Below are 22,753 nucleotides of genomic sequence, written 5' to 3'. Positions count from 1 at the left end.
ACGAGCGGTGAGCCAAAACCGTATTAGGTATTCAAAAAATTCTTTCACCGTGAGCGTCAGCCATCTTTGGACTACAACTGGTGTAACGTTCATATTTCTACAATATTTCGTCTAGGCGTGGTGACGATGTAAAAAAGTGTATAATTGTCAAAATCTTGATTTTGGGGTTCGGACAGATTTGTTACCCCCGAACAAACCTTTTTCCTAGCTAAACGATAAAAGATATCGACACACTTCCTTCAATGTGAGTGCTAGGAAGGTCTGAGGAACAACTTCCCCAAGGCTCATGTTGCTACGTCGAATGGTTCCCGAATGGGAGCGATACGAAAAAGTCTGTTTTTTTGAATTTTCAGTTCGGATTTTCAGAGAGCTCTCATTGGCTTTCTATTGGGGAAGTGTGGACTTCTTCGTGGTCTGGGCCAAACTGTCGGAAAACCGTAAATGCCACACAAATGAGGGTTACATTTCCTGAATCCTGACAAAAATCCCTACGTTTTGATGTAAAATTTATCTAGATAGAGTAAAAAATGAGCGAGTGAGTTGAAGCTGTTCGGCATGAGTGAAATGTTTGAAAACGCTAGAGTGGCACACTCTAGCAGCTGAACATTCCGTCCATAGACTTCCATTATAAATCTGAAAATCTTTAAAATTTCTTTTAAAGTTTGAAGCTTCACTGAAACAAAACTGTAAAAGTTAGCAAAAAGCTGAGATAAATAGTAATAGCAGAAAGATACGGAAACATTTCAAAAGTTGAATGGTGTTTCTAGCTGAAAGTATGCTGAAGTAGTTAAAGGGCAAAGTAGCTGAAGATTTAGTGGAATTTTTGAAGTTTTACATGTATTTCAATGGGACAGAAAAAGTCATAAAAAGCCAAATATTTAAAAAAGTATAATAGCTGAAGTTATCACAAGATACAGCAGGATGGAGCAGAAGAAGCTGAACGTTTTGATACCAAATTTGTTGAAATCGGCTGAAGTATGGGGAACTAGTTAGAGACGGAAAAACGTACGGAAAGTATAATAATAATAATAATAATAATAATAAAGAGAAACAGAAAAACAATAAGTGGGAATGCATAAGCATTCCCACTTGATAAAGAGAAACAGAAAAACAATAAGTGGGAATGCATAAGCATTCCCACTTGATTAAAACACTAAATTGAATTTAGATTCAATTGTAATTATTTTATGTTTGCTTTTTTAGTTTCTCACATTACAAGTTCAAAATTTGACATTAAATACCAACTTCTATTTTTTCAATTTCAAATGATTTAGAAGTTTACAAACATTTTCAGAATCAGAAATATTTTAATAATCCCAGAGGGAAATTACTTTTGTGTAACTTTAATAATCCCTCTGGGATTATTAAAGTATTTCTGATTCTGAAAATGTTTGTAAACTTCTATAAACTTATAGAGCTTTATAAACCAGAGCCCTTTATAAACCAGAGCCCTTTATAAACCAGAGCCCTTTATAAACCAGAGCCCTTTATAAACCAGAGCCCTTTATAAACCAGAGCCCGTTATAAACCAGAGCCCTTTATAAACCAGAGCCCGTTATAAACCAGAGCCCGTTATAAACCAGAGCCCGTTATAAACCAGAGCCCTTTATAAACCAGAGCCTGTTATAAACCAAAGCCCTTTATAAACCAGAGCCCTTTATAAACCAGAGCCCTTTATAAACCAGAGCCCGTTATAAACCAGAGCCCTTTATAAACCAGAGCCCTTTATAAACCAGAGCCCGTTATAAACCAGAGCCCTTTATAAACCAGAGCCCTTTATAAACCAGAGCCCTTTATAAACCAGAGCCCTCTATTTTGACCCCTTTCTGACTCCATAGAAGAAAAACATTTTTTATTATGTAACTATTTTGTCTCCTTCCATGGAGATGTGGTTCCCTCCCCCCGTCCTCCGGCTCGCTTCTCTGCAACTCACACTGCGCCTCTTGTCTCCTAGTCGGCCTGTTGAGTCCCAGAAACCTGCGGGTGTCAGACGAGTGGTACACCAGGTTCCGGGTGTCCTGGGAGCCGGTTTCTGCTCCGGTGGAAGGATACAGACTCATCTACTCCCCCCAAGGTGAGAGCTGCTCCCATGGCTGCCACTCAGCGCTGCTGTGGGATCAGTGGGATCAACCATCTTCTGCCGTGTCTCCAGGTAAAGACCAGCCTGTGGACTTCTTCGTGGGTGATGTCACCTCCTTCACTCCAACCAACCTGCAGCCCGGAACCACCTACGATGTGAAGGTCGTGGCTCAGTACGCCAGCGGCGCCAGCGCTCCGCTCGTGGGAGAGGGAACGACACGTAGGGCCCCCGCCTGGCAGCAGATACGGACCTGAAGGTCGGCTTTTATGACAGCATGATGTTCTGATGTGTTTGTTTGATGCAGTTTACCTGAACGTGACCAACATCGAGACCTACAACGTCGGCCATGACAGCTTCTGCATCAAGTGGAGTCCTCACAGAGTGGCCACATCATACCGCATCAAACTGAAGCCTGTGGACCGTAAGTCTCCTCTGTTTGATCAATAGGACGTCCAGAAAGGTCAGGGAACATCAGGGAAGATCAGGTGGACATCAGGGAACATCAGGGGAAACGTCAGGTACATTAGGGAAAAATTAGGGTACTCCAGGGAACATCGGGTAAAATCAGGGGAACATCAGGGAACATCAGGGAAACATCAGGGAAAATCAGCGAACATCAGGGAACATCGGGTAACATCAGGGAAACATCAGGGGAACATCAGGGAAACTTTAGGGAACATCGGGTAACATCAGGGAAACATCAGGGAGCATCGGTGGACATCAAGGGAGCATCAGGGGAACATCAGGGAACTCTGGGAAACTTCAGGGAACATCAGGGGAACATCAGGGAACTCCAGGAAACTTCAGGGAACTCCAGGAAACTTCAGGGAACATCAGGGGAACATCAGGGAACATCAGGGAACATCAGAGAAACATCGGGTAACATCGGGTAACATCAGGGAAACATCAGGGGAACATCAGGGAACATCGGGTAACATCAGGGAACATCGGGGAACATCTGGGAACATCAGGGAACATTGGGTAACATCAGGGAAACATCAGGGAACATCGGGTAACATCAGGGAAACATCAGGGGAACATCAGGGAAACATCAGGGAACATCGGATAACATCAGGGAAACATCAGGGGAACATCAGGGAAACATCAGGGAACATCGGGTAACATCAGGGAACATCGGGGAACATCAGGGAACATCGGGTAACATCAGGGAAACATCAGGGAGCATCGGTGGACATCAAGGGAGCATCAGGGGAACATCAGGGAACTCCGGGAAACTTCAGGGAACATCAGGGGAACATCAGGGAACTCCAGGAAACTTCAGGGAACATCAGGGAACATCAGGGGAACATCAGGGAACATCAGGGAACATCGGAGAAACATCGGGTAACATCGGGTAACATCAGGGAAACATCAGGGGAACATCAGGGAAACATCAGGGAACATCGGGTAACATCAGGGAACATCGGGTAACATCAGGGAACATCAGGGAACATCGGGTAACCTCAGGGAAACATCAGGGAACATCGGGTAACATCAGGCAACATCCGGTAACATCAGGCAACATCGGGTAACACCAGGGAACATCGGGAAACATCAGGGAACATCGGGTAACATCAGGCAACATCAGGGGAACATCAGGGGAACATCAGGGAAACATCAGGGAACATCAGGGAAACATCAGGGAAACATCAGGGGAACATGAGGGGAACATCAGGGAACATCGGGAAACATCAGGGAACATCAGGGGAACATCAGGGAACATCAGGGAAACATGAGGGGAACATCAGGGAACATCGGGTAACATCGGGTAACATCAGGGAACATCGGGTAACATTAGGGAACTTCAGGTAACATCAGAGAACATCAGGGGAACATCAGGGAAACATCAGGGAACATCAGGGGTACATCAGGGAACATCAGGGCAACATCAGGGAACATCGGGTAACATCAGGCAACATCGGCTAACATCAGGGACCATCAGGGAACATCAGGGAACATCAGGGGAACATCAGGGAACATCAGGGGAACATCAGGGAACATCAGGGGAACATCAGGGCAACATCAGGGAACATCGGGTAACATCAGGGAACATCAGGGAAACATCAGGGAACATCAGGGAACATCAGGGGAACATCAGGGAACATCAGGGGAACATCAGGGGAACATCAGGGAACATCGGGTAACATCAGGGAACATCAGGGGAACATCAGGGGAACATCAGGGAACATCGGGTAACATCAGGCAACATCGGGTAACATCAGGGAACATCAGGGAAACATCAGGGAACATCAGGGGAACATCAGGGAACATCAGGGGAACATCAGGGGAACATCAGGGAACATCGGGTAACATCAGGCAACATCGGGTAACATCAGGCAACATCGGGTAACATCAGGGAACATCAGGGAAACATCAGGGAACATCAGGGGAACATCAGGGGAACATCAGGGAACATCGGGTAACATCAGGCAACATCGGGTAACATCAGGGAACATCAGGGAAACATCAGGGAACATCAGGGAACATCAGGGGAACATCAATGGAACATCAGGGAAACATCAGGGAACATCAGGGCAACATCAGGGAACATCGGGTAACATCAGGCAACATCGGGTAACATCAGGGAACATCAGGGAACATCAGGGGAACATCAGGGAACATCAGGGGAACATCAGGGAACATCAGGGGAACATCAGGGAAAAATATTTCCATATCTATGTCATAATGTTGATATTTTGTAGGAATCAGTGTCCTGAGAGGTTTCATAGATGAGGAGTTTACACTGAAATGCTTGATGTTTTTTCTGCTCTTCTGTTTTAGAGCATTTATTACAAAAATATTCATTAGGAAGTATTAATTTTAGAATATCTTTATTTCAGTCTTTACACAAATAAACCGACTTTAGTCTCATAAAGTATTTAATTAAGTTTGAAATGATTTGTTTTGTATATAAATGAAGGTGAGTGAGGGATTGCTGTAGAGTCAATATCTCCTGCCTCTGGCTGCTCATCCAGGAGGAGAGAATCAATGACTGCATGCTTTTCTTAGGCAGAAACCTTGAACTGTTAATCTGACTGGAGGATCTGGTTGGACTGTCTCTTTACAGCGCCTCCAGATGACGAGTGTTATGAACTGTCGCCATAGAAACAAAGATAATTGAATGTATTAAATAAAGCTTTGTTTAGAGGAATAGTTTCCTTCATCAGAAACATCAGAGGCGGTGGCATAAAGGCTCCCCTACCCGGTGTGTCCGGTTCTGAGCGTCTCCCCATGAGATCCCCTCAGAAGGCCGAGCTGCAGCCTCTGCTCAGGGTTAAGCAGGCGGAGCCTCGCCTTCCCCTCAGGGCCTGTTTACGTTTCACGACGACTCTCCTGGGGAACAGAGCCGACCGGGTTCCGACCGCACAGCTGTAACTGGGTTTGTATTTGAAAGGGATACGCCGCCTTCGTTTACCTCCAGCCCTTTGAGGTCCATCTGCTTCGTGTTTGTGAGCAGACGCGGGTTTGGAGATGAAGCGTGGGTATCCCAACACGGGTGTGTTAGTTATTAGCCGTGGGAGCCGCTGTGACGAGCCGCCGGAACAAATCAGATCATGTTCGTTTGACACAGATGGTCGGGTAAACCACAAGCAGACGAAGGCCTTGCTGGGAGTCCGTCCCACTGAAACAAGTTTGTCCTCCAAGCCAAACACAGAAAGATTTGATGCGAGGAAAAAGGAAAAGCCGGAGGGTTCTAGTGGAGATCAGGTGTTGATTTCCAGTCAGTTGGATCTTCCTGAGCCCAGTCTGAAGGTCCGATTCATCAGCGCTCCACTGAGGAGCAGCTAGTGGTTCTGTTAGGTAAACAGAGAGCAGCTCATCATCATAGATCAGCGCCGAGGCGTGTAGGAGCGTAAACACCGGCTGCAGACCATCCATCTTCAACTCATCTGCACCTGCAGGCCTGTTTCTACATGTGCCTCCAGGACCCAAACACTGGATCCGGTCCAAGCGGGTCGAACCTTCACCATGCTTACCTGGCTAATGATAGATCAGGAATTCAACGCAATCCATCACTGCTTTAGATTAGAATCTGATGCCTCTGATGTTCTGGTTATAATATAAGATATTACGTCATAACATAACTATCAAGCATGGTGGCGGAGGGATGATGATGCGGGCTTGTCCTGGTTCTCCATTCTGACATGTTTTCTCCTCCTCAGCCTCCAGCAGAGGACAGCAGGAGATGACCATCCCCGCCGGCCTGCCTCAGTACTGCTTCGACGGGCTCTCCCCCGACGCCCTGTACACCGCCACAGTCTTCGTTCAGACTCCCAACCTGGAGGGTCCGGGAGTCAGCGCCAACGAGCGGACATGTGAGTACAGAACGTCCAAATGTCTTCCATATAGAACAGGGGTGGACAACTCCAGCTCCAGAGGGCCGGTGTCCTGCAACTTTTCCATCCATCCTTGGTCCATCACACCTGAATCAAATGGCTGAATTATGTCCTCAGTATGTAACCAACTGGGTTGCATCATGCGAAGCAGCGCTTCCCAAACAATGACATCATGATGTGCTCTCACAGGTTCTGTGTTTATCACTGATGACATCTTGTTTTCTCACAGTGGTGAAGCCGACGCCAGTCCCTACACTCCCACCCACCCCGACACCTCCCCCCACCATCCCCCCGGCGTGGGCAGGTGAGTCCCAAACACTCAGGGTTTCCCCGACATGCTGTTCATGGTGACATTAGTGCTACATTCAAACCGAATTTAGCTTCAATTCTGCTGCTCGTCCACATTAAGGTCAGACGTCCAGTAAAGTGAGTCCAGATGCTTCTGATGCTCCTGTGTTCGATGCCAGAGAGCAGCTTTGCTATATTAGCTGTGATCAGCGGGTAAAAAGTATTTTGAACACTGCAAAAAATCTAAATCTAGATAAGTAATTTTTTCTTAAAATAAGTGCATTTGTTCTTGAATTGAGGAGGTAAAAGAGACATTTTGCCAATGGAACAAGACAATTTACATTTAAAATAAAAAAACACAATGGCATTGTTTTATTTCAAGTGCATATTATCTAATTATCTTATTTTAAGAGTAAAATTACTCGTTCCATTGGCAAACTATCTCATTTACCTACTCAAATTAAGGGTGAATACACTTAATTTAAGAAATTTTTACTTATTTCTAGATCATTTTTCCAGTGAATCTATGTCGAAGTGAGAAAGTCCTCCTGAAAACATGGTCTGTGCAGTCAGTTCATCCAGATTACCATCCTGCCTTCAAAGATTATTTCTCTGTGGGAGCCGCTCAGACCCCCACATACCGGCGCTGCGCTGTCACTGGGAATCCCCAGCAGCAGCTGCCTCAGGCCCGCTCGCCTCTTGGGAGTTTTCCCCTACTGTTGGTGGCGGTGTAGGTAGGATTGACTCGGGCTGCCAGATTGACTCGGGGTCCTGCGCCTTTTGATGACGTCATAATATGGCAACTCCGCCCGTCACTATATGGCAACGCCACTCGTAACGATATGGCAACTCCACTCAAACAAACTATATTGCGCCCACGGTCTCTATTTGTCACAAATCTATTCTCGTTACAAACGCAGACCGCGGGCTCAATGTAGTTTGTTTGAGTGGCGTTGCCATACTGTGACGTCATCGGGAGGCGCAAGGCCCATGGCGAATTCGGTGACGTCATCGGAAGGCGCAGGGACCATGGAGAATTTCTTCGTAAAATTGTCCGTTTACAAACCGCAACAACCGCTTTCGAATAAAACCTACACCCCGCTATAATTACTTTAGTAAGCTGTCCAGACCAATCAAAATGTTTTGCGCAATTGTGCAAACGTTAAAACAATTATGTATTGTGACGTCATCAAAAGGCGCAGGCCCCCGAGTCAATCTGGTACCTACAGCGGCTCTGCAAAAAATCTAAATCTAGATAAGTCCTTTTTCCTAAAAATTTGTGCTTTTGTTCTTGAATTTAGGAGGTAAAAGAGACATTTTGCCAATGGAACAAGAGAATTTACGCTTAAAATAAGAAAACACAATTGCATTGTCTTATTTCAAGTGCATATTATCTAATTATCTTATTTTATTTGAGTAAAATTACTCATTCCATTGGCAAACTAGCTAATTTACCTACTCAAATTAAGGGTGAATAACCTTAATTTAAGAAATTTTTACTTATTTCTGGATCGTTTTTGCAGTAGCGTTTTTCAGGTCTGTGCTACAAACTGCAGGAAGCAGGATAATAAAAGTGAACATATTCTGTCAGCAGGTTTCTACATTTGAAGTTAATTTAGGCGTTAATAAACTTTTTCAGAGGAGTGATCATAGCGCTCTGCATCAGCAGTGCTGTGTCTGACTCCCTGCCAGCCCTCAGATCAGCTTCTCTCATTGGTGTATGCGGCGCTCCTGCTACTCTAGAGGCGCTGCAGGACATTTTGATACGCGTAGACTTTGCATGTAAAGCGGCTGCAAATGAGCTCGAAGCGCTTTAGACGTGAAAGTAACATAATTGTTGGAAAACCCTCCAAAGTTCTCCGTGTTTACCTTGATGCTGAGTTTAAAGATCCGATCAGAAACACCCAGCTGTTTGGGCCAATGAGCCGATACCGATCCTCCTCACTGTTTCGCTTCTTCTCAGTTAGAGAAGCGGGTCTATGACCGAATGACCGAGCAGGAGAAGAACGAAGCCGTCTAGTCAAAGTCTTCTTAGAGCCTCCAATTGGTGAGACTCTCAGACTTGTTGTTTGTCTCCAGTCTGTAAAGGAGCCAAAGCAGATCTGGTGTTCGTCATCGACGGCTCGTGGAGCATCGGCGAGGAGAGCTTCACTAAAGTTGTTCAGTTTGTTTCCAGCATCATCGCCGCCTTCGACGTCGTCGGACCATCAGGGATGCAGGTTGGTTATCTTCTCTGGTTAAACGGATAGAGATAAAAACAGGAAAACTTTGGTTACTCCTGAAATGATTATGTTATGTTGCAGTAATTATAAAAAATCATTTAATAACCTAAATGTTTTTGAATAAATTATAGAGTAAAGTAATGGAATCATTAAATTTTTGTAAGTAGTAGTGCTGTGTTGATAAGAAGAATAGATAACCTCCCCTCTCACCCGCCTGATCTTCCACTCAGGTGTCATTCGTGCAGTACAGCGACGGCTCAAAGACGGAGTTCAAGCTCAACTCGTATGACGACAAAGGCATCGCCATGGCAGCCGTGTACCTCATCCGCTACAGAGGAGGAAACACTAAGACAGGTCTGGTTTGATAGGCCCTCAGCGGCAAGGTCGGTCCGTTTGAACCCAGGCTTTTGACATCCGCCGTCCGTCTGAACAGGGGAGGCTCTGAAACACACGTACGAGAAGGCCTTCTCCGTGGAGAACGGAATGAGGAGGAACGTCCCCAAGGTGGTGGTGGCCATCACTGACGGACAGTCGCAGGACGAGGTGAAGAAGAGCGCCGCCAAGCTGCATCATGCAGGTAACAGAAGCCATCACATCAAAGAACTAAACTCCTCGGAAAACCTTTGTCATGGTAACAGAGACTGTTATATAAATCAGCCTTATTCTGTAAAAGAGTTTCTATGGCAGAATTAAACATCTAAAGGTCTCAGACATAGAAAACTGACATGTAAAAGAAGGATTTCTAACAACCTGGTTATAAAAATAAGAAAATACAGTGAAGGAACTTCGACCTGCAGCGTATTTCACCTTATGCAGCTGGTGTTTGTGTTTATTCAATTCTATTCAGTTTATTTCTATAGCTCCAATTCACATCATGTCATCTCAAGTCACTTTCCAGTTCACCAGATCATCCAGTCAGATTGATTCAAAGTTTTCTATTTGAGGAAAACCGGCTGATTGCATCGACTCATTGACTCTTCAGCAATCCCTCACACTAAGCATGCTTGTAGCGACAGTGGAGAGGAAAAACTCCCTTTGAACAGGAAGACATAGAAAAAGAAGCATAGATACAAAAGGCAACCGTCAACCAGCTCCACAGGCGGCCCCGTCCAGGAAACACACAGCCAGGCAGACGAGCTCCGAGCCAGCTCCCATGTCAGAGGATGAAGAGAGCACATCCAGTTAGTCACAGTCAGAGAAACAGGACTACACTGGAAAACAGGCCAAGCTCTAACATCTAGAAACAAAGGTGTTGATGGCAGCAGCACAGCTGATATTTCTATAATAGGTTATAGGTGACTAATCAAAGAAAAAAAACAAAAATATTTAGCCTCGCTTAATTACTTTACTAAAATAAACTGTGCAAAACACCATAAAGAAACTCTGGATGAACCCTCAGACTTTATAGATCCACATCTTGACTAGAACTCAAGTTAATTTGGACAGAAAAAGTTGAAGCATGTTTGCTCCACAAAGGTTTTAGCGGGCAGTGTGCTAGGTGGAAATGTGACTTTTGCACAATGCCAAAAGTGCAAAAATAGATTTTTCCTCTCCTAAAAGGGAATCTGATCAGACAAATATGCTGATTTCCAGACCTTCTGCATAAGAAAAAGCCTTTGCTCCTAAGATTTAGCCGTTGTTTCATTTAAATTTACCAATAATATCACCAAACGGAATAGAAAATAAGAATAACAGAACGCATGCTGGTTCCATCACCTGAAATGGTCGCACAATGACCTCTGACCCCTCCTTGGAAAGGTCTGAGCCTCTAGTTTCTAAATATGGCGGCCATTAGGGGGCGTGGCTAAAAATGAATCCTGCTATTGCATTACTCCTGCAGAGTCACACGTCAGGTGGAATTTTAATTCTCATTTTATTTGTTCACACAGCTATAAAACAAAAAGTGTGAAAAAATTATTTTGAAACATATTTTAGAAATTTTAAAGCCACATTTGAAAGGCGTGTGGATGAAACACCATGGCAGGTCTAAGCACCTAAAACATCATTCATACATACAGGAAAAGAAAGAAGGCACAGAGACAATTAATTTAGTTTTACTCGCGAGGAGAGTAGGAAGAGACTGCAGAGTTTACAATCTCCTCCCCACTCTGCTGGTCTTCGGCTTTCTCCTCGCTATTATTAAAGTTAGGGGATGTCCCTAATTACACAAGCTGAGTTTTAACTAAGGGAATGGGAAACAAAATTATCTTACTTTAAACCTCAGCACATAAAGCATGTGGTTGTTTTACAATTGAATTGTTCCAAGAACACATGTTTAGAAGAAACAACCCATCCGTTGCATGACCTTTATCTGTAACGGTCTTTAGCAAGAGTTAATAAACGATGAATCACACATTATACATCATAATAGTTCATTAGTAGTAGTACTAACGTATAAATAAAATATTTCTAACACACCATGTGACTGTGTTTTGTCCATTTCTATAAATAGATAAACATGAGCAGGTGTCAGCTGGGCCTGGTACTGGGCCGGCCAGGCTTACGGGGTTAGAAAAGGCTTTTAGAGACACCCAGATGTTTGGTCACTTCTGATTGGCTCTTTGCTCCTCAGGCTACAGTGTTTTTGCCATCGGCGTGGCCGACGTGGATTTCGTCGAGCTGCAGGTGATCGGCAGCAAGCCCAGCGACAGACACGTCTTTGTCGTGGACGACTTTGACGCCTTCGACACCATCAAAGAAAATCTGATAACCTTCATCTGTGAAACCTCAACGTCCAGTCAGTTTAAAACTTTTTCTGTCAGAAAGTTTAAAGAAAAATCACCTAAAAAAACATTCCTCACTGAATGTCTGCTCTCCTCCACAGCCTGTCCTTTAATCTACGTCAATGGCTTTACTTCCCCGGGTAAACACGACCACGCTAACGTCTAAAGACGCTGTGTCCTTCAGCACCTGCTGTGACAGGAACCCTCCCCTTTACGCTCGTTGCTTTTGTCCTCCCAGGATTCAGGATGCTGGAGGCCTTCAACCTGACAGAAAAGACCTACAGTTACATCCCAGGAGTCTCCATGGAGCCCGGGTCCTTCAACAGCTACACGGCATATAGGCTTCACAAGAACGCCTTCGTGAACCAGCCCACTACGTGAGTACCAGTACGGACTCGTGTTCTCACCAAGTACGTTCTTCAGAAGAACCCATGAAAGTCTGGACTCTGGGAGAACGGGAGAATAAATCTGGGTCAATTGGAACAGAAGCGTACTGATGACATCACCACATTCAAAGCTAGTCTGGAGCTGCATTTCACCTCCTGTTATTAATAGTCTCTGGACAATAATAAATTCCTACCTTTTTCTTTTATTAGGGGAATAACGATTAACACAGTCAGATAAACACAAATCAAATGAACATTTTTCCAAGTATAACAAAAAAAATCGCCATCAGAGCCAGCGGTACTTCACACTTAAAACCTATTTTCATTAAATAATAGCAACAAAAAAGAGAACTTTTAACTTAATCCTCTGAGCTCTGTGAGCGCTAACCTGGAAGCTGCTGCTCCTGCAGTGCATGCTGGGACAGCTGTCCGTCTGGAGAACGGACAAGTCTACTCTGATGCATGCTGGGTAAAGAGGGAGGGGCCAGAACAACATCCGGGGACTTTGTCTGTCTTCTTGTTCTTGTGAATTGGAACAGTACTAGAACTGAGGGTGATGATGTTTCACGAGGACACGAGAACGCACAAGCACACACATTGAGAAATCGCCCCTGACTATAGCAGTCGGATTTTCTCCCATCTAACCAGCAGGTCTGTGTGTTTCTGTCCCGAACAGAGAGATGCACCCAGACGGCCTTCCTCACACCTACACCATCATCCTGATGTTCCGCCTGCTGCCCGACTCGCCCTCAGAGGCCTTCGACATCTGGCAGGTGTCCACCAAAGACCACAAGCCGGAGACCGGCGTCACCGTGGACGGTACGCGTCCTGTGATCTGAGCCAGAGAAATGAGCGTGAAGCGCGGAGCAGCTGTGCCTCCATCTCAGCCGATGGCGGAGAGGCTGATGTCATGGAGCCGCTCAGCTGGTTCTCGTAAAGCTGATGTTTCCATCTTTCAGATGACGATCATAAGCTGCTCTCAGTTAAAACCCGGCCCTTTGAAGTTACAATCAAGTAGTAGAGTTTAATGTTCCCTCTGCCAGAGAGACCTACAGCTCTCCTGCTAAACCAGGCCTCGCTCCACTGGCCCTCCTCAGATTTAGATCCTCCTGTAATCCATCAAAGGTTCTCCAGGATTTCTACACGGCTGTCAGCCTTCAGTTCTACGGTAGTTCAGTTCTAAGCCGGGATCTGAACAGATGCAATGAAGGGGTTACTGATTCGGATCGGTTTCCTGATTCTGATGCGAATTCTGATTCCGAACAGTTCTCCAATTCGGATTCATTTCCTGATCCTAATCTGATTCCAGATTCAAATTAGATCTTTGATTTGGATCAATTTCCTGATTGGGTTCTGTTTCCTGATTCACACCAGTTCCCTGATTCGGATCAGATTCCAGATTTGGATCAGAATCCAGACTCTTGATTTGGATCCATCTGATTCTGATCAGATTCCAGATTCAAGACAGAAAAGTGATCTGAATCAGTTTCATGATTCTGATCTGATTTCCAAATCCAAACATATTCCAGAATTTGATTACACCTCCTGATTTGGAGAATTTTCTTATTTGGGCAGGTTTTCTTCTTATTCTTATCATTATTCCTGAATCTGATCCGATTCCAGATTCAATGCAGAAAATTGATCTGAATCAGTGTCACGATTTTGATCTGATTTCAGATTTGAATCATATTCCAGATTTTGATTAGATTTCTTGATTTGAACCGTTTCCTGATTTGGATATACTTTTTTATTCTGCTTATTTTTATCGATGCGGATCAAATTCCCAATTCTGATCAGATTCCAGATTTGAAACTGAATCCTGATTTGGATCTTTTTCACAAATCTCATCTGATTTCGAATCATATTCCAGATTAAAATAAAACCTGATGTGGATCCATGTCCTGATCAGGTTCAGGTTCCTGATTCAGTCTGAACTATTCCATCTCCTCCCAGGCTCCGCTCAGACCATCTCCTTCTACAACAAAGATGAAACCGGAGAGATCCAGAGAGTCACGTTTGACGAAGGTCTGGTGAAGACCATCTTCCACGGAAGCTTCCACAAGGTAAAGACTCGGGTTCTCCTTAATCTCAGCTGGCTTCTGTAGACATTGGAACCAGATTCTGCAGCGATTTAGTCTGGAATAAAGTGAAATGAATCCAACTGAGGCTGTTTTATCTCTGAGTTTTGTAACGTCTTCTGCTCTGAGGGGAAAAACTTCAAAAGAAGCATCTCTCTCTGTTTTCCCTGCACGTCTGGAGATCCTCCACATTCCTCACATTCCCAATGTGTTAGAAATCGGAGTCATGGGAAGAAAACATTTATTCCCAGATCCTGTCAGGGAATGCAGACAGCGCCACCTGCAGGTGCTGAGAGGCAGCGCAGCTCCTGCTGAGGCGGTGCGGCCGGACGTCCCTCTGACGGACGGACCGTCTGTTTCCAGATCAGCTACAGGGTTCCTGTTGCTTCATCCACGGGTTCCAGGAGCCAAAAGGTTCTCTTTCTCTGACCTTTGACCTCTGGAGCAGACCTGAGCTCCACAGCAAACTGGAATCCTGTAAAACATTTTTTCAGAACCATGTTGGACCCCAGTAGCTGCTCGTTTGGAGCAGTCGTCGTATACGAGGACGTTTTCTCTGGTTCCTCCTGATCCCCGCAGAGCTGCAGCAGCTCAGACGTTCTGACCCAGATTCTAGTATGTTTCTGTCTTTATGACTGAAGAAAGAAACAGAAAAATTCTGCGTTTTTAGAGAACGTTAAGATTCCAGATTCAACACCTTTGATCCGCAACCTCAGAGATAAACGACTCCAACAGTTAGTCCTGTGGTTCTGAGAGAGGTTCTGGTTCTGGAGGGAGGTGTTCTGATGAAGGGCGGACTTCTGGAAGATGAAAACTATGGCTGTTCTCAGGATTCGTGGTTAGGGGAGGAATCTGGACCTCCTAGAGGTCAAACCGGCTCAGGCTTCTGATGAAGGATCAGGCTCGGGTCCAGCTGGTTCCACAACCGGATTTTGCAGTAGATCAAGAACTTTTCAGGAGGCTTTAGGGGTCCAGTCTGGTCCAGAACCATCCCAGACTCTTGAAGATGATACCGGTACTGAGCTCGGATGAACATCTGCAGGGTCTCTCTGGGCTGTCTGTCCAGTGCCGAAAGTTCTGGACTGGGTTCCTCCTTTGTTCTGGTTCCCGGAACTGGAGCTGTTCCTTCCTCACCCCCTCCTCCTCTGGGACTCTGCGGTTGGTTTGGACCCGTTTCTGGTGGATCTGGACTTCAGGCCCGAAGCGTTAGTTCAGCACCAGGGTGGAGAGCGGAGACTCCTTAGACATTCTGTCCCTTAGACCAGTTGGTTCTGATCCAAACCTGTTGACCGATGCTTTAAAGATGTGAATCGGGTCAGAACCAAAACGTCTTCTTCTTTCCTTCTTTCCAAAGCTCCACATCATGGTTTCATCCAACAGCGTCAAACTCAACGTCGACTGTCAGGAGGTCGCTGAGAAGAAGATCAAGGCTGCTGGGAACACGTCCAGAGACGGATACCAGGTCCTGGGAAAGATGTCCAAGTCCATCGGGTCTAAGGGCAAGTCTGCAACGGTGAGTCGGCGCCAACAGAACCAGGAACAGTGAACTCCAAATGTTAGGAGGCCGTTTGTCTCGTCCAATCAGAAACTGGTTTAAAAATAGAACAAAGAAAGAAAGGAAGTCCTGAGAGGATGATAACAGAACTCAGGATTCAAAAACCAGCAGCTTAGGGGTTGAAAGGCCAAAGGTCTCCCTTAGATCCTCCCTTATGGGTTTAAGTAAACCTTCGTCTTGATGGTTGGACGAGCTTGATTGCCGTCTACAACCCCTCATCCAACGCCGGACGTCCCACAGTTCCCCCGTGAGTGTTCCCCAAAGACCGGCAGTGGCGCTGCGTGTTTTGGCTTCGGGTGCAAACCAACAGACCGTCGCTCAGAGCTACAAACTAGCGTCCTGCACGGTGTCTGGGATAGAGTCCGAGGTGTGCCAGGTGCTGTGGGCGGAGCTACAGCCAGAGTTAATGCTATTAGGGACCAAACAGGAAGTACGCATAGAGTAGAGCGGATGGAGAACTGACCAATCAGAGGCCTCCTGTCATTATCTGCGGTCCCCTACAATATTGGGGAGCTGTTTTCGGAAGGGGTGGGGCCATATATGTGTTAACCGCGACACGCAGACGCAGCCTGGTTTCTGAGCATAAACCAGGCTGTAGTCTCTCTAGTTCTGAAGACCAGAGTAAAGTTTAACTCCAGACCTAAACCACGTCCTATAGATTATAAACCTAAACCCCGCCTGGAGCTCAGGTTACCAAACCAGAACACCGTTCCAACAATTAAATAAGAATCAATTAAGGAAATATAAAACTCATTAAAAGATATAAATCCAGTTGAGCGCCCGCAGAAAATCCAGCGTCTCGTTGACCTTCTACCAGCGGACAGGCTGTACGGGCTGATCATCAGCGTTTAGATGCAACTAAAAAATGAATCTAGAAAAATGAATCTAGAACTGGGCCCTGGTCCACATCATCGTCCTGCTGAAGGTGAACAAGTTCAGAGTCGTCAGCTTTAGATTATAAACCTGAACGGTTACTGTAGATCAGGGGTGCTCAAGTTCAGTCCTCAAGAGCTACTATCCTGCAACTATTTGATGTAACCATTTTTAACACACCTGAATGAAATGCGTGGCTCGTTACCACGCCTCTGCTGAGCTAAAGGAGGGGATGGAGGCTTTAGATTCAGGTGTGCTAGAGAAGAGATTCATCTAAAAGTTACAGGATGGTAGCTCTTGAGGACTGGACTCGAGCTCCCCTGCTGTAGATCATGGTTTCACAAACAGCCTGGGATCCCAAAACTAACAATGACCTAAAAATCATGATGTTTATTTATACATATAATGGAAAACAATTAAAGCTTAGATAAATCATTACCTTCATTTAAACAAAATATATGTCCTGAGATAGATAGATATAGATACATAGATAGATATATAGATATATAGATAGATATATAGATATATAGATATAGATAGATATAGATAAATAGATAGATATAGATATATAGAATGATATAGATAGATAGATAGATAGATAGATGTAGATAGAATGATAGATATAGATACATAGATAGATAGATATAGATATATAGATAGATATATAGATATATAGATATAGATAGATATAGATAAATAGATAGATATAGATATATAGAATGATATAGATAGATAGATAGATATAGATATATAGATAGATATATAGATATATAGATATAGATAGATATAGATAAATAGATAGATATAGATAGATATAGATATATAGAATGATATAGATAGATAGATAGATAGATAGATATAGATATATAGATAGATAGATAGATAGACATAGATGTAGATAGAATGATAGATATAGATACATAGATAGATATATAGATATATAGATATAGATAGATATATAGATATAGATAGATAGATATAGATAAATAGATAGATATAGATAGATATAGATGTATAGAAGGATATAGATAGATAGATATAGATGTAGATAGAAAGAGATATAGATATAGATAGATAGATATATAGATATAGATAGATAGATATATAGATATAGATAGATAGATATATAGATATAGATAGATAGATATAGATATATAGAATGATATAGATAGATAGATAGATAGAGATAGATGTAGATAGAATGATAGATATAGATACATAGATAGATAGATATAGATATATAGATATAGATAGATATATAGATATAGATAGATAGATATAGATAAATAGATAGATATAGATAGATATAGATATATAGAATGATATAGATAGATAGATGTAGATAGAATGATAGATATAGATACATAGATAGATAGATATAGATAGATAGATAGATATATAGATATAGATAGATAGATAGATAGATAGATAGATATAGATATATAGAATGATATAGATAGATAGATAGATAGATAGATAGATGTAGATATAATGATAGATATAGATATATAGATAGATAGATAGATATATAGATAGATAGATAGATAGATAGATAGATAGATAGATAGATATATAGATATAGATAGATAGATATATAGATATAGATAGATAGATAGATAGATAGATAGATAGATAGATAGATAGGGTTGCAGTCAGAACCCTGTCAGTAGAATCAGCAGTAATTCTGGATGACAGGCGGATCTAAGTGAAAACAGACCGAATGTCTGCGGCTGGTTTTCCTGTTTGTGTTCGGGGCGGGGATGGGGGGGGGGGGGGGGGGGGCTCAGACACATGTCCCATGTTCTCTGTTCTCTGTTCCCTCCTCCACAGTTCCAGCTCCAGATGTTCGACCTCGTCTGCAGCTTGGCCTGGACCAGCCGGGACAGATGCTGCGACCTGCCGTCCAAGGTAAGCCCCTCCCACTGCCTCTGCATGCATGTTGGAGCTCTGCAGGGTTCCAGGTAGATGCATGCGTTTTATAAGGAGATAAAGTAACTTCCTGGTTACTTTCTGGACCTTTCTTCTGGGACGTTCTAGAACATGAAGGTTCCTTTAATCAGAATAAAGTCAGGAAGGCGTCCCGGTTCCTTGTGTGTGAGTTGAATGAAGTCCTGCGAGCTGCTGGAGAACCGAAGCTGTAGAGGATTTTGCAGGCTGATAAGAAGCAGGCCCTCAGAGCACGCGCTGTTTTCTTCTCCCCGCTCTGAGGAGCCTGGCGGTCCACTGAGGTCATCTGATCAGTGGGCCTCTGGGGAAACGCCAGCAGTAATTTGATCATTCTACTCTCAGTCATTCGATCATTTTAGAAAAGAATCCTAAAAACTCCCTCTGCTGGAACTCCATCTCCCCCTGCATGATTTCCAGCTGCCGGTTGTTTGTTTTTTAACATTTTTTGGAAAGAAAAAAAGAAAGCGAGTCCAGCTGGCTGGAAAATGCAGGAAAAGATCCAGACTGCAGGACGAAAGTAAGAAATTACTGGCGACAAGTTTAGTTTGAGTCTCCGGAGAGATTCTGAGAAGGACGGCGAGGACGGAGAGAGTCGAATCATGGATGTTAGGAACGCAGAGAGCACTTAGCGTAAAAGCAGCCAAGCCACCTGTGGAGCGGATTTATGGAGCCGGTTCTGTTCGTTCCTCTGCTCAGAATCCAGAATCATGATGAAGTCCTGACTTTTTAAATGATGTTTAAGAGAAATTCTCTCTGCATCAGTTCAGGAAAAAGTAAAAACGTGACCCAGAGAAACTCAAACCTTCAGAATCTGCTCTCAGTGTTTGGTTTGGGATGAATATCTGCAGCAGTGTAACGTTTGTCTCCGACTCTTTGATGGACTTTTGAAAAAACGATCTAGAAATCAGTCAAAATTTCTTAAATTAAGTGTATTTATCCCTAATTTGAGCAGATAAATAAGAAGATCTGTCAATGGAATGAGTATTTTTCTACGCTTAAAATAAGATAATTAGTTAAAATGCACTTGAAATAAGACAATGCAAATTTTTTTTTTCTTATTTTAAATGTAAATTATGTTTGCAAAGTTAAAGGAAAGTTAAAGTACACCCAAAACAGGAGTACTTTTTTGATATCTCAAATGCATCTGGAGATCTGGGAGGCTTCTTGCTGTCTGCTGACATTCAAATAATGGAGGTCTATGGCGCCCGAGGCAGAAAGGTCCATAAAAGTCCACAAAAACGTGTCAATATTCCTCCATACTGCTCGTCCAATGTATTCCAAGTGTCCTGAGGGGGTAGCGTCCATAATTTACTCGAAACGAAGTCATTTAGAATGTTTTTAGAGCATAAACAGTAGTGTATAGGATTTCCTAAAAGCGAGTTCACGAGTCTACGGAAACCGTGGCAGACCAAACCAGATGAAACCAGCGCATTCAGCTCGGCAAAGAACTCATGCTCTTCCTCAACACTGAAGTCCTCAGACATTTTTCTTTCGTTGTTTCTTTCTTTGCACAGGTAAACAGCACATTTCTTCTTCTACGCTTGCATTATCGGCAGAGCAGACGCTGAATGCGCACTTTCATCTGGTTTGGTCTGCCGCGGTTTCCGTAGACTCGTGAACGCGCTTTTAGGAAATCCTATACACTACTGTTTATGGTCTAAAAACATTCTAAATGACTTTGTTTCGAGTAAATTATGGACGCTACCCACTCAGGACTCTTGGAATACATTGGACGAGCAGTATGGAGGAATATTGACACGTTTTTTGTGGACTTTTATGGACCTTTCTGCCTCGGGCGCCATAGACCTCCATTATTTGAATGTCAGCAGACAGCAAGAAGCCTCCCAGATCTCCAGATGCATTTGAGATATCAAAAAAGTACTCCAGAGTGTTGTTCAGCATGGGGGTGAGTAGAAAATGAAGGCTAATCATGTTTTGGGTGTACTATTCCTTTAAGCCGTCAAAAATTACAAGCAATATTTATGGTTATTTAGCTCGTTTTAAGAGAAAAATAAGGGGTTTATTTTTGTCCAAGTCATTCTTTTTACTGTCATTCATTATTTCATAAAAATCTAACTTTGTCAAATAAATATTTAGTTTGCAAATTAAATATGCAACTATGCAAATTCACTTGCCGAAAAGCGGAATTAAACAACCAAAGTAAAAGTCTGGGAATCCCTATATTCTGTTTACAGGGTTCCTACAGCATAAGGCAAGTTCAATTCAAGACTTTTTAAGAATTTTTAATGCCACTTGAAATAAAAATTTAAGACCAAATTCACAAGAAACAAGAAAAACTTGCTTGCAACAACTTAACCCAAAGGTTTATTTTAACATAAACCACTGCACTAATGTTTCAAATAGGGATGCACGATATAATCGGCCCCCTATCGGTATCGGCCTTAAAACTGAATATCGGACATCAGCCACCCCACCGATATTTAACCCGATATTTGATCAGCTTCTGAGTTTCTAAAGTCTACAAAAAAGAAAAATACTACTTCTTCTTCTTCCTCAAAAACCTCTTTTTTACAGACTTAAAAACTTCTAAAGACGAGGGAAAAAATATTGATACATTAAAATATCCCAATGTCTTCATATGCTGATATATTGCCATTTAAAAACACCATATCAATCTCTTTTACTAATGAAATATTGCTATATGTCATCGTTATGCTACGAAATCCCCCGAAAATTCACCAAATTCTGCCATATTTTTATATGTTGATATATTGACGCGGTATCGATCTATTTTACTAACAAAATCTCACAAGAATTTGCAAAATATCACGAGAGTTTGTAACAGAACGATGAAATTTCACGAGATTTTGAAAGTAAAATAGATCGATACCGCGTTTTTAAAAATCAATTTGATATCAGCATATGAAAATATATTTCAGTATATTATTTTTCAAAGTGTCAGAAATGGATAACAAAACTGCTATTTTCAATGACTACTTATTTTTGTCCAGCTTTCACATCGGTATCGATATCGGTTATCGGCTACATGAGTTTTAAAATATCGGCATATCGGATATCGGCCAAAATCCCAATATCGTGCATCCCTAGATTCAAGTGTTGAAAAGCTTCCCATACAGGAAGAAAGCTAAAAACACACAAATGACAGATATATTTGAACAATTATTTAACTGAATTCACAAACTTTGTTTTAGCAGGGAACAAAACAAATCAGTTTTAAAGCCCCAACATAACCAGTGCTAAGTCTTTTTTGCAGCTATTTTTCTTTGTATGGTTTTCTTAGTATGTTTGATTTGGTGATAAGTGGAGGCGTTGCAGAGACAAGGGTGGAACTAAACTGAGAAATACCGGCTGTTTCTCTGTAACTCCATTTTGACGCTTTGTGTTTCGTGCTTCGCATGTGCGACTCCACTGCCTTAATTCCCATCGTTCTGAGCTTGAATGACTTCTTGCATAAATCCACTGAGCCTCATGTATGTTCCCTGGTTTTAGCCATGGAGAAAACTCTTGGCTGGAGACAATTTTGGTTACATTTACACTTGCTCATATTTTCCAGACAAAAAGTTAATGGTGCATCTCCCAAATGTCCCGGCCGCAACAACACCTTATTGGTTCCAGTATCGGGACGGAACCAATAATGGCGAGACGTTATTTCTTTTAAATAAAAAAAAAGGTCAATTTTAATGTTTTATTTAGATTACAAAAATAATTCGTAATAAAAATAATCCTATTTATGATGTTTTAAAAATTAAGACCTTACCAGTAAGAAGGCCATCATGAGGAAATGGATGAAACCAGACCCCCCCACTATTGATGAATGGATTGAAATTGTTTACCAGATTTATGTGATGGAAAGGATCTGTTTTTCCCTCCAATTAGAAAAAGAAAAATGTTATAAGATTTATTCCAAATGGACTGAGTACGTGAAACCAATTAGATCCGACTTCATTTGATTGTTTTTCTGAAATATGTCTCGCTCTCTAATGTCTTTGTGGTTTTTATTACTCGAGGCGGTGCAATCCCCATTACTGTTTAATTCTGCTCATTTTTGGTTTTCTTTACAATTAAGTTAGAGATATTCTGTTAAAAATACCAGAAAGGCAACATGGACAAAATCACTTGGACTTTCTGCTTATATCTTCAGTTATAATCTTAAATGGATGAAGCTGTGATTACTGATGTGATGGAAATCTGTCTTTCTAAATAAAAAAAAAAATAAAAAATTAAGACCTACGAAAGACTGATTTAAGACATTTTAATAACAATTAGGCCTTAGCTTTATTTT

The 22,753-nt window shown here is 42.7% G+C and overlaps 1 protein-coding gene across 3 annotated transcripts in view; it reads left to right on the top strand.

The window, feature by feature from the left end:
* The window catches only part of col12a1b (collagen, type XII, alpha 1b), a 188,772-nt gene that overhangs the window by 134,121 nt on the left and 31,898 nt on the right, over positions 1-22,753 (top strand). For all 3 annotated transcript variants that reach the window (XR_005282461.1, XR_005282460.1, XM_038304931.1), the window contains 15 exons: positions 1,955-2,074; positions 2,153-2,299; positions 2,385-2,501; positions 6,244-6,396; positions 6,647-6,721; positions 8,785-8,924; positions 9,158-9,281; positions 9,361-9,504; positions 11,500-11,664; positions 11,752-11,790; positions 11,889-12,027; positions 12,713-12,855; positions 13,990-14,099; positions 15,469-15,627; positions 18,373-18,450. Coding sequence is in view for 1 of the 3 variants with exons in the window: in XM_038304931.1 (XP_038160859.1) it covers positions 1,955-2,074; positions 2,153-2,299; positions 2,385-2,501; positions 6,244-6,396; positions 6,647-6,721; positions 8,785-8,924; positions 9,158-9,281; positions 9,361-9,504; positions 11,500-11,664; positions 11,752-11,790; positions 11,889-12,027; positions 12,713-12,855; positions 13,990-14,099; positions 15,469-15,627; positions 18,373-18,450 (1,853 nt within the window). In the remaining 2 variants the exon portion in view is untranslated. The remainder of the gene's footprint in view (positions 1-1,954; positions 2,075-2,152; positions 2,300-2,384; positions 2,502-6,243; positions 6,397-6,646; positions 6,722-8,784; positions 8,925-9,157; positions 9,282-9,360; positions 9,505-11,499; positions 11,665-11,751; positions 11,791-11,888; positions 12,028-12,712; positions 12,856-13,989; positions 14,100-15,468; positions 15,628-18,372; positions 18,451-22,753) is intronic.

The sequence above is a fragment of the Cyprinodon tularosa genome, unplaced genomic scaffold (assembly GCF_016077235.1).
Source record: "Cyprinodon tularosa strain WSP-4 unplaced genomic scaffold, ASM1607723v1 ctg548, whole genome shotgun sequence".
NCBI lineage: Eukaryota > Metazoa > Chordata > Actinopteri > Cyprinodontiformes > Cyprinodontidae > Cyprinodon > Cyprinodon tularosa.
The sequence above is the reverse complement of the archived record's forward strand: the minus strand, read 5'-3'. Positions and strand labels throughout refer to the sequence as shown.